The sequence below is a fragment of the Ctenocephalides felis genome, unplaced genomic scaffold, assembly GCF_003426905.1.
Source record: "Ctenocephalides felis isolate EL2017-DRISC unplaced genomic scaffold, ASM342690v1 CF-g0.4_SCAFFOLD_03571, whole genome shotgun sequence".
NCBI classification, from domain to species: domain Eukaryota; kingdom Metazoa; phylum Arthropoda; class Insecta; order Siphonaptera; family Pulicidae; genus Ctenocephalides; species Ctenocephalides felis.
Window position 1 is genome coordinate 22943895 of NW_020539725.1, and position 12269 is coordinate 22956163.

Sequence of the window (12269 nt, forward strand, 5' to 3'; positions counted from 1 at the left end):
AGATGGACGATGGAGAAATTTATTTCTTGGCAATGGGAATGTAATTATTTATATACTTAGGCATTTATGTATATTTGTTCATATGTATTGAAATAGAGTATTTGAGGTTTTTATATTCTAAATATTAGCAATAAGTATACACAAAATCCAGAATCCAGAAAGAATCTGAAAAGCTTAAAACGTAATCAATAAGTCGAAACACCAAAAAAAGACTTGGATTGGATTATACCATGATTTCTATAGAAAGTGTATAAAACTTCCAGTTTGATTGTATTGACAAAATATAGACAAACTAATGGAGTTTATTGTTTTGATAATATCTCATTGTATATAGCATTCAAATAACACATCCTTATACACTTAAAGTATTAATATTTTTGATTCTCTAGAAATTGTTTAGAATATACCTTACTTAGCAAAACAGCGTTTGCCGGGTCAGCTATAGTACCTTATAAAAATAGGTAAAAATATTAATAATAATTAAATATGCTATATATATAATAGATAAATAAATAAAACCAGGCGGAACACTATATAGAGTGCTATGAAATTATTCTATGAGATTCCGAAATAGATAAAGATGACCAAATCTTTAATTAAGTTATAATATTATTAACAAAATCCAGATAAATTAGACTAAAGTATAAATGTGAAAAAGAATATACGTATGATTGAATTATAGAATAAATGGTATAAAATGCTGTAATGACCATATTATATATAATTATGACATGAATAAAATAAATACATATATAGTATTGTGCTTGCGTCTGTTCGAGATGTACAAATTTTATATTATAATTCAAATAAAAAAAGTATATTTACCGAGTCTGGTCCTAAATTTTCCCCTGTTTCTAGAGAAACTATTTTGCAACTGGTACTTGGCGTAGGATTACCCACAGATGCATAATTTTCTACACTACGATCTCCTATCAAAACCACAGGTGAAGTTTCAGTCATACCGTAACCCTAATTTTGAAATAATTGATTAGTGATTGATTTTAAGCAAAGAATTTTCTTTCCCCTAATAAACAGACTGAATCCAAAAATGATGATGCTAATGTTAAATGCCACAAACAGAGCCAGAAAAATGAAATATAGTTCTGGTAAAAATTCTACAAAATATTTTGTTGTTATAGATTTCAAGTCTTGGTATCAACTGAATTTTTAAGTAAGTATTCAAAATTGACAACCTGAGTGAATACTACATTAGGAGCGCGTTCTTTGAACCTCTCAACATCAGAAGCAGCCAAAGGAGCTGCACCACTCATCACAACGGATACCGATTCCAGGTGACGCTGCTCCACACTGGGATGTGCGCTTAAAAATAATACTGCAATAAAACATCTCTTTAAAATAGGCAATACCTGTTTTCTGTTTAAATTTATATTATATGAGGATACAAAAATCTCACCTATCGGAGGTACCAGATGTAGAAGGGTGCCCTTATGCTCCGCTTGTGCTTGCAAAAAGGTATCGGGAGAAAATTTAGGCAACGTGACTAATTTGCATCCTAACTGCAATTTGCTCGCCATATTCACAACTAAACCATATATGTGGAACATTGGCAGTACACAAGGAATTACGTCTTGAAAGGATCCTTGAATAAGCATTATTTAATAAATAATAATATGACATATAAGAGTTTTCAATAAAGTAATGGCATCTATATAATTTACTACGTATTTTTCAATTATATCTAAATTTTATATGATAAAACACAATCTGCGACAAGAGTTAAATTTCAGCCAAAATTCAATAAATTACACTGCGCGACAAAATTGGCACTTTTATTTTTTTCCCCAAACTTTTTTTCAAATCTAATCAGAATAGCACGCTGATTTCAAATGTACCTTCATTTTTCGTAACAGCTCCAGTTTTTTAGTTTTACCCCAATTACTCATCTAGGCTATGATTATTGCAATTTAACGAATAAATAAAAGTTTTATCTGCTGTTTTTGTTACATGTTGTTACTGAAAATTTATGTCAGACTGCGTAACGACATAGTATTTCAACTACTTTAAAATTGAATTGCGCAATAAAAATAAAACATGGGCTCTGAAAAAAATTTCGTAGTATGTTTACGTTATTAACCAGAAGAAAAAAGAAACTAGTGGGGCGCACGGCATCGTGCCTTAAGGCAAATTGCTGGAACTTCCCGTACCAAAAATTATTTTTTTTTAAAAACATTAACATTTTTGAAAAAAAAATACTCTGAAAAAATTAGATTTTTGAGAAACTATAAATTTTTGACAAAAAATTACTTTTTTATGAAAAAAGACTTTTTGAAGAAAAATTTATTTTGAAATATTTTGGAAATTCTGAACTTTTTTTTCAAAGCAATCGTACTGCTTTAACTGCATAGAGATGAAATATCGAAGCGCCATGTCGCCGTCTAACGGATATAAACATTGGTACGGAACCCATGAGAATGTAAACAAAATTTCTACTTATTGTTAAAATCTCTATAAAACATCTGATAATTTGATGTGCATATGTCTAATGATCATTTTTGACCGCCAAATGACATTTTTTTTATTTTTTTTACTAGATCTCCGAAACCGCTAGACCTGCTTCATAAAAATTTGATCAGTTCTTCATCTTGTTAATACAAGTAAAATGTTTTTTGAATTATTTAAATCAGACGCTCCGTTCTCTTAAAAACTGAGTTACCGCTTTTGGCCCATATCTTCGGAACGGCTAGGCCTGCCTTCGCCAAAAACTAATCAGCACGTCTCCTTATCAATACGATTCGCATGTTTTTTGAATTATTCAAATCGCTTCATCCGTGTTCCCGAAATCGTCGACGAAAATTTGTATCAGAGGACAGAAAGAATTAAAAACTGATATATTTAATGTAATTGATTTAAATTCATCACCCGCACTATTTAAAACGGTTTTACAAAAATGTTGGAAATATTAGCGAAAGCAGGGCGAGAGTATCCAGTATAATTCATTACATGAATTATATGATTTTTTTGTCATAATTAACTGTGAGTGCTATCCTACACAATCCTTGATATCGCTCCTCCAAAGACATCAGGACTTTGGAGGAGCGATATCAAGGCATATGATGGCTGACACTTGTTGAAGCTTATGACAAAATCAGTGAGGCCTTGTCCATGCACGAAAATCATATAAAAATACTTCTAAAGGCATAAAATAAAATCTCAAAACTAGAGCTGTTAGCAAATTTCTGTTCTTGTTTTTGGAATCAGCATTCTCGAATTACTTAAAAACCATCATAACATCTCAGGAAAAATTTTAGTGTCGCGCAGTCTTATCATAATTTACCTTTGATATAGTTTTTTGAAACATAAGATTTTGTAACATTATATTTTTGTCTTTTATGGTCAAAATTCAGTAAAGTTGTACTTCTTCCCATTCTTATCCGATGCATAAGTGTATAATTGCAAATTATGTATTAAATGGCTCGCCCGTAGGTAAGCGGTTAAGAGCGACGGGTCTTGTTTCAGAGGTCCCGGGTTCGATACCCACTTCGAGCAGCCTGTTGTCAGGCAACAGTGACAACGATTTTCACTTGGAAATATAAATAGCAATATGTTTCCAAGTGAAAATAGCCTTCACCCGGCATTGTTGCACTATATACTTGCCCTATTACAGAGATTGTAATAAAAATTCATCATACACAGATGTGACAACTGTTTGGGTTGCCATCTGTAATAAAAAAACGTATTTTGTGAGATATTAATCACAAAAACTCTTAGAACCCATAAGTTCTGATCGCTGTTCGATTAAAATTATATAAAAAAATGTATTAAATATCTACCTGATGCTGGCGTGACGAGAGGCACTTCACCAGCCTTGAGCATTTCACAATTGCTGGCTATATTGTTATGAGTCAGTTCAACACCTTTGGGCAATCCCGTTGTTCCACTGGAATATGGCATCATGCATACATCGTTCTAAAAAATTAATTTAAAAATATGATAAAACTAATTTTAAAAAAATCTAAGAGCTCAGAATCACATCATGAATCAAATGCAAGAATGAATATAAAATATAAATTTTTAATTTTCTTAGGAAAATATTTTGCATTTTCTTATATAGTTTATACCACTATCTAACAGAAAGTGTTCTGCATTGTTCCTTAAGGTAAATTACTAAAACTTCAGGATTTTTAAATAAATGTTATATTGCATATAGATCAAAGCGGGTCGATTTGTATGGGTCAAAAAAAGTCGCAGAGGCACATATGATTTTCGGATACTAGGGATAAAAATAATATACTTTGCTAAAGTACCTCTAAAATACTTTTAAAATGATTTCTGATGTCCCGTGCATTGACCCAAAAAATAAGGGTTAAAATTTGAAAATTTACGACCGACTCCCAATAACTTTTGGAAGATCCTAGGATCCCCCCAGAGAGGTTTTTCAAAATTTAACCCTTATCTTTGGGTCAATGCACGGGACATCAGAATTCAATTCACAGGTATGGTTTCTTGAGGAAAGTATCTTATTTTGATCCCTAGAATCCGAAAATCATATGTGTCTAAGTGACTTTTAATTCGAAGATATTTTAGCATTATGATATATTAACTATATTTTTTTTTTAAAGAATTAGATGATGTATGAAGTGAAGTATTTGTTTTGAAAATCTTACTGTATTCGAAATTGATATCTTTTAAGAATAAGAATTAATTAACACATATGAATAACAAGCATTACCAAAGAAACATTTTGGAATTTGGAATTAATATGCAAAACATGTTGAAAATTAATATTTGAAACAATATAGCTACTAACCGGTTTTGAAATTTCTAAAGCCTTATCTAAAACAGAAAAGTCTGCATTTTTCGTATCGCTGAACTCTGAAAACTTGATGCATCCTTGAGGACATGGCTTTCCTTCAGTACTGATGACGATAATAGGAATAGGTTCTGGTAAAGATTTAACAGCCTCAATTACCACAGATACGCTCTCATCACTGGCAAAGACACATTTTGATCCGCTGTTGATGAATTGCCGAGATATTTCCTCTGGAAAAAATCATTATTAGGGTTGGACCTTATTTTTATATTGAATAAACCATTTTATATAAATACATATAAATAAAACATATAAATAAAAAACTCTATTATAATTTTTACCTGCAGTATATAGCGGATTAACTGTTGTAATTATCATTCCTGCTTCTACGCCTCCCATTACAACAGCCGGAAATTCAGGAACATTAGGCGAAACCAGCGCCACTGTGTCGCAAGGCTGAAGCTTTAGTACTGTTATCAGCCGTGAAGCAATAGCAGCGCTCATGTCTCTCAAACGTGCGTAAGTGTACGACCGTCCAGTAACGCCACATACCTAAAATAAATATAATACAATAAATATAATACCCTTACTTACGAGTGACCTGACATACGAGTGTTTCTAGACGCAAGTTGCCAAAAGAGCGATTCGTTGTTTGAACATACGAGCGAAATTTGAGATATAAGTAAGAGCTTTCTCGAACTAGTTGGTATTGGTATTTGCCTCGAAGCATGTTACATGAATCTCCCGATATGTGTAAATGATCAATTTAATCAATAAAAAATAAATTAATTTATGGGCGATTAAAAGTATTCCGAGTGGATCTATTACACATAATTGAAAACGAACGAACACGTTAACTCGGAGTATTTTTTAAAAGCAAATTTTCAAAAATCAACAATTTATATAATTGAATTTCCGCAGGACTTTAATGGTAGGTATGTTCCCTCATATTTTCCCAAACTTTGATGAATTTTAAAAATTAAACTACTTGCTGTAAGGCCGTAATATTTCAGCACGTTCTATAAGACCAGGATATATATCGCCAAACAAAAGTTCCATAAAAATCGGATTAATTTTTTTTTTAACAGTTAATTACAACAAAACGGCTCGATAGATTTTCAACTAAAACTAATCAGTATCATTCCCAAATTATATCTTTCGAAAAGTTTTTCATTTTTGAAAATCGATTCGGTAGTATGAGCTTAAATGTGGACGAAAAGTTTAACACTTTTTTTCCAAATTACAAAGAAATGGCTCGGCCGATCGATGCACAAAACTGAGAAAAAATAATCCACATCAAAATACATCGATCGGCTTTTTAATTTTTGAAATCGGTTCAGGCGTTTTTGAGCAATCGTCGATGAAAGTTATAATTTTGACTAACGCCTTAAAAACGACACTAATTTTTGCGAACTTTGACGATTTTTTAAAATTAAACGACTTGTGGGACCGTAATATTCTAGTATGATCTATAAGACTATGGTATTTACCGTCAAAAAAATCGTAAAAATCGTTTTTAACACCTTATTACAAGAAAACGGCCCGCCCGATCTTTACCAAAAACTAATCAGGTCGATTCCAAACCAATATCTTTCGAACAGTTTTTAAATTTTCAAAATCGATTCAGAATTCTAAATCGTCTAAAACGTGGACGATTTTTTTTTTAACTTTTCTGCGATTTACAAAGAAACGGCTCGGCCGATCGTCGCACAAAACTTAGAAACGCTAGTCCTCATCGAGATACATCGAATGGCTTTTAAATTTTTGAAATCGGTCCGGCCGTTTTTGAGAAAACATCGATTTACTGCAAAAAATCTGTTCACACATACACACACATACACACACACACATACTTTTTCTAAATTTGGTATCATTCGATTCAGAATGGCTTGGAACGTCGAGCAATTCGGATTTTTTGATGAAAACATAAACTTCTCCTTCGGGAAGTTAAAAATGTTAATGACATGAAAAATTTCGTCAGTTGTAATAATGATTTTCCTACCATAGAATATTTTACGCTGTTTTAGTTTATTATTTTATAATTAATCATTTCAATTATATATCAATGATATTATTCGAATGCAGAAGATAAAGTGGACAGACAAGATAACAAATGAGGAGGTGCTGAGAAGAGTGGGCAAAAAAATTACTATTGAGCACGATCTTGCAAAAAGAAAGGAAACAGAATCGGGGCCATTTTACCTAAAAAGTGTTAGCAAATAGTCCTAAATGACGTCGTCGAAGGTAAAATAGATGGTCTATAATGATTGAGAAGAGGAAGAATGCAGTTGGTCGATGACTTACTTGGGAAGAGGAAATACAGGGAACTGAAAGCAGCTGAAGCACTAGTCCAGGAGGCATGTAAGCAAAAGTTTGGAAAAGAAAATGCATAAAAGTGGATATTCGAAATAATAAATCAGGAAGTGAAAAAAGAAAAAAAAATATTGATTTGTCGTGCTCTCACACAATGGAATTGCCTTCGGGCAGACTACCATTTATTGTATTAATTATTATATAAATTGCATATAAATGATTTACCCTCGTTTGAAATTTTAACTATACATCAAAAGTTTTTATGCTTATGGCACATTAAAAAATATTTACTTTTATAGCCATGGATCCAAAGAAAGGGGCCATATCCTTTGAATTAAAGCGTAAAATTATTGAAAACTATGGGGATAATGATGATGTCTAAGTCTAACACATTTTAGAAGTGTACTGTATTTAAACAGAAAGAGTTTATAAGGGTCCTTAATCACGTCCATTAATCGATTTTTTAACGAATTTTAGATCCCCCCTCCCCCTTGGTGATACGTGGTGATATCAAAACACGTGCATTTTTAGTTACAAGAAAAAATGGTAACATTTGATTTTTTTAAATGTATGGATTTTTTTTTAAATTCTGGTAAAAAATAAATACACTTCATATCTTACTATACCCCTCCCCCTCATGTAATATTTCGTGATTTTTTGTCAAACGTTTTTGTCAAAGGGTATTACTACAGCTAATGGCCTTACAATAATTGATAAGCTCTAAAAGTTTGAGGATAAAAATCATACCAAAAAAGTTGAAAGAGTTCGAGCATGGGAGTTGTTCAACAAAACATGTCTCCCTAAATTTCGCAATACCATGAATAGTAAGAAACAATAATTAAATTAATGAATAGTAAATTTATTTTTAATATTCAAACCATAAAACCAAAACAAAACCATAGTACTGAAAATAATTGATCGCATTTCAATATATTTATATGAAAAAAATTGATTCTAGATACGAGCGATTCGACATACGAGCGTGGTTACGAAACGAATTAAAATCGTACATCGCCGTATTACTGTACTAAAAGATTTTATTACAATATTTTGTCTGATTTCATATATTGCCTGACACCAAGCGGGGTTATTTGTATTTATAAAAATAGTAATTTATCAAATATTCAATTCTTTTTGCTAGTGCTAAATTAACAAAATATGGACTGCACATTTGAGAGCCAAGAGCTTTTATATTACTTACGAATACAATTATGATTACCAAGAAAAATGATCTCTTCATTTTTAGAGGACAATTTTCAATTCTAAAAAAATAAAATAAAAATACGCTGAGATTGCAAAGAACTATAACTAAGTAAACATTAATTCAATTCGATATTTAGTTATTGATTAAATATCAAATTGAAATCCAATAGTACTTAGAACATTGAAATTGATCTGAATTTCAATATGATGAACCAAGGGGTATGACTTGTTAATAAATGGATTGAGTACCACTAGTAATATTAAAGATAATCACTATTTTGTATAATTGATTAATAAAAGTTAATGTATTCGCAGTTTATGTTTGATATAATATATTAAAATATAAGTAAGTTCAAAAACATATCAGTAAAACACGTGGTGTCAATACACCGCCTAAATCTGGATTATTTGACCCTGTGTCGATATTCAGAAAATTGATAACGCGAAATGAGTACTTTTTCCTGTCTCACAGACATAAAAATAAACAGATATTTGCATGTTTATCTAAACTGTTTACATTATTATCATAAAATGTTAAAATGATATAAATACATTTGCACGTCGAAGGATGTTCTCGATTCACAACGAGATCAAAGTCTAGCTAGAGCAATCATTTAATTATAAAAAAAGTCAATTACGTAGATGATTTACAGTTCCGTACTATCAAAACATCAATTATTAATTAAGACACTTATAGTCGTAAAGCAAATGTAAAGAAAGATCAATAAATTTATGAACCTTTTATACAATTATTTCACATAAAATTTCAGAAATATCCCAATTATCAAAAACTTCACAGTTGAAAAGTAATTCATCAATTAGCATGCAATCTTAGCAAAATATTTAGATTTTTTCTGTATTTATACAGTATTTATATAAATTGTATTATTGTGATTTATTTATTTCGGAAAATGTTTGATTAAAAAGCTTTGGAAGAACTTTTCTTAATTTCAGTCCTAATTCATTTCTATTGTTTGTACACAGGTAAGTTCAAAGTATTCTTCATATTTTTGCATCTACATGACTTTAAATTAATGAGCTATGTGTAGTGGTGCAGCTTTTTTACCACAATGAAGTACCAAATATGTAAGAAAGAAAAATAAAAATAAAAATGCATTTTTAGTTTTTAGTAGACCTGAAATAAGTCAGTAAATAAAAACACAAAACAAAAACTTTTTTGAATAATTCGAGAGACTGACTCGCGAGTTTTATAGTGCTCATAAATTTTAGAAAAACTTAATTGGTGTTTAATTATCATATTACAATGACATCTACTTCTTTTATACATTGAATATTGTATCAAGTGATACGTATATGTACTGTTCAGGTTCAATAATCATCAATTACATCACAATATAAATAATCTGCTTTATATTGTTAAAGTTCAGTTCACAAACTCTATAATATATTCGTATTACATATTATAATTCTGATATATAATTCAAATCGTATTCGCGTGTAATAGAGAATATTTATTATAGAGCGTGATGAAGTTACATAATGATAATTTAAAATAACATGTTTTCAAGAACACTTTTCAGACTTTGAACCACAACAAAAACATTACAAATACAATCAAATCTTAGATTTGTTGACGTAATCATGATAAAAAATATTTTCATATAATGAGGTTATTCTATCGATATTTATAACAAGCGTATAGAAGTATTTTTAGTAATAAATAATCAAAATCAGTACATTTTTATGAATCCTTCCGGATATTCAACCTGTTAGTATTACCTCTATTTATTACATACAAAATAATATTGATTTGTAAGAGAAATGTTGACTAACAATAAGATATATACTTGCGTTTGAAAAATAATTAACAACAAATGCTATATACTTTTAGGTTAAATTTTTATCAAAATTAATTTTATTAAGAGTTAATTCTATGTATTTATCCGCCATGAATTTTATTCTCATGTGATTGCTTTTAAATATCAAATATTTCACTATAACTTGATTTTTTTATTATTATTATAAACAATCCGGCATAAATCTGATTTTATAAGTAACTTTATTGTGGGATCTTTAGAGCATATAATTTTAACCTGTAGCAGATATCAAGAAAATAGGGATTATTTATTATATGAATTATATAGAATTAAAAATTTAGTCAAACCATTTAATTTTTTTAATTTAGTGTCAAATATCGATTATTATAAAATTATATATAATTTTTTAGTTAAATGTAAAATTAGAATTTAAATGTAGAAAATTTTGTATATGGCTAGTTTGTAAATAAGAGGCCAAATAAAAAAAAAAGTAACATCATTTTTATACCCAAGGTTGCTTAATGACAATATTTGCTTGCGACAAATAAATACAGATTTTGTAAAAAGTTCCTTATCATGTTTGTAACTGATATAATTATGTCAGAATACCGTATAATTTATGATAATATGAAGTTCTTATACTGCATGTAAATGTATGCCTACGTCCGTCTCTACTACATATATTAATATTATTAAACATTCCAAACCAATTTTTAAATTTTTAAAACATAAATAGGACTACACAAAATGAGTGCCTATAGGCATATACACTTCAAATTAAATTTTAATATTTTAGTTAACATCTTTCTTTGATAGGCAAAAACATCCCCTTTAGACAAAACTACCCATGTAGAAATTAATGTGGGCTGAATTCACGAGCAATATACAATCTACATTGGTCAAATTTGAAGCCGATATCGGCTAGTCATAAAAATTGTACATTTTTTTAGATTGAGGCTATATAGTTAAACCAACATAGGTCTATATTGGTTTATATCTCGCAATTTGTAACCAATGTTGCCTACAAAATGTTGAATCTTGAATAAAGTTTTGATTGACAAAAAAATGTTGAATGTGATCATTTTGAATCATCAATTATTGAATTATTCTGAAACTTATAACTGTTATATGTATATATACATGATATCTCAACAGTAAAACAAAGTCATTAAAAATGAAAAAGCTCTTCATTTAGTGAAATGAAAAAGCGACTTCATTAGTAAATTCCGTAGAGTTAATAAACAAATAAAATCTTAATGATTTTCCAAAATTTTTAACGCCAATCTCAAATTCTCTAGAAATTTGGGATCCCCGAACGTGCATTTGTATGTTGTTTTTTTGTTATTTATATATTGTAATCTCACTTGGTAAATAAAACCAGTTTTAACCAGAATGTTAAAAAGTCAAATTTCACTCGCATACTTGTTGTATAAGTGTTGAATGTCATTTAATCGAATTTGAACTGCAAATGTCTGAAATGTGTACCCAGGGGTACAGAACAATTATTACATACGCATAATGGGATTTAATACAGAAAACAAAATTTTAGAAAAAAAATGCTTACTTAAAAACTTCATTAACACGTTAATCGCCATGCCTGTTTTATGTGTCTGACGCTTTAAGAAGCTGTACAAAAAATAGTGTTTTTTCAAAAAATTTTGCATTTTTTTTAAATATTAAGTTTCCTTAGTTAAGATACATTTTTAACTAAATTATCTAATAAACTTTTACATATAAATTTGTCTTTTGATGAAAGATTTAAATCATAGTCTTACGCCATTAATTGCTGTTAGAACTAATATAGTCAAGCTTCAATTATTTTAATTAAAATTATTGGCAAGCATTTTAATTTTTAAAAAATCCATCATAAACACTTAATAAATTATTTATTTTATTCTTTAGGAAGTTATATTCTGTATGCATATATTATAGCATATATAAATATATTCTGTTAATTATTGACCATCCAACAATTAGAAAGAAAGCATTTACATATAATATATGCATAAATTGCATATAAATGAATGTATATAGTAAATATAAATAATTTTGGAAATAAGTTATTTAGTATGTCACAAATTAAAGCAAATACTCGATATTGCTACTTCAAGAAGACCGAAGAAAAAATTACAAAATAATTTATTTATTTAACTAATTTATTAAGTGGTCAATGGAACAATTTTCTATTATAAAATATCAACTAG

General features: G+C 29.4%; 1 protein-coding gene across 2 annotated transcripts in view; it reads right to left on the bottom strand.

Annotated features, from left to right (window-relative positions):
* Positions 1–825: 825 nt before the first annotated feature.
* LOC113384816 (4-coumarate--CoA ligase-like 7) overlaps positions 826–12269 on the bottom strand; it is a gene marked incomplete at its 3' end in the record, with an annotated part of 71104 nt that continues 59660 nt past the window's right edge. For both annotated transcript variants that reach the window (XM_026622579.1, XM_026622578.1), the window contains 6 exon segments: positions 826–969; positions 1194–1333; positions 1415–1600; positions 3792–3927; positions 4769–5001; positions 5113–5323. In XM_026622579.1, the coding sequence (XP_026478364.1) occupies positions 826–969; positions 1194–1333; positions 1415–1600; positions 3792–3927; positions 4769–5001; positions 5113–5323 (1050 nt within the window).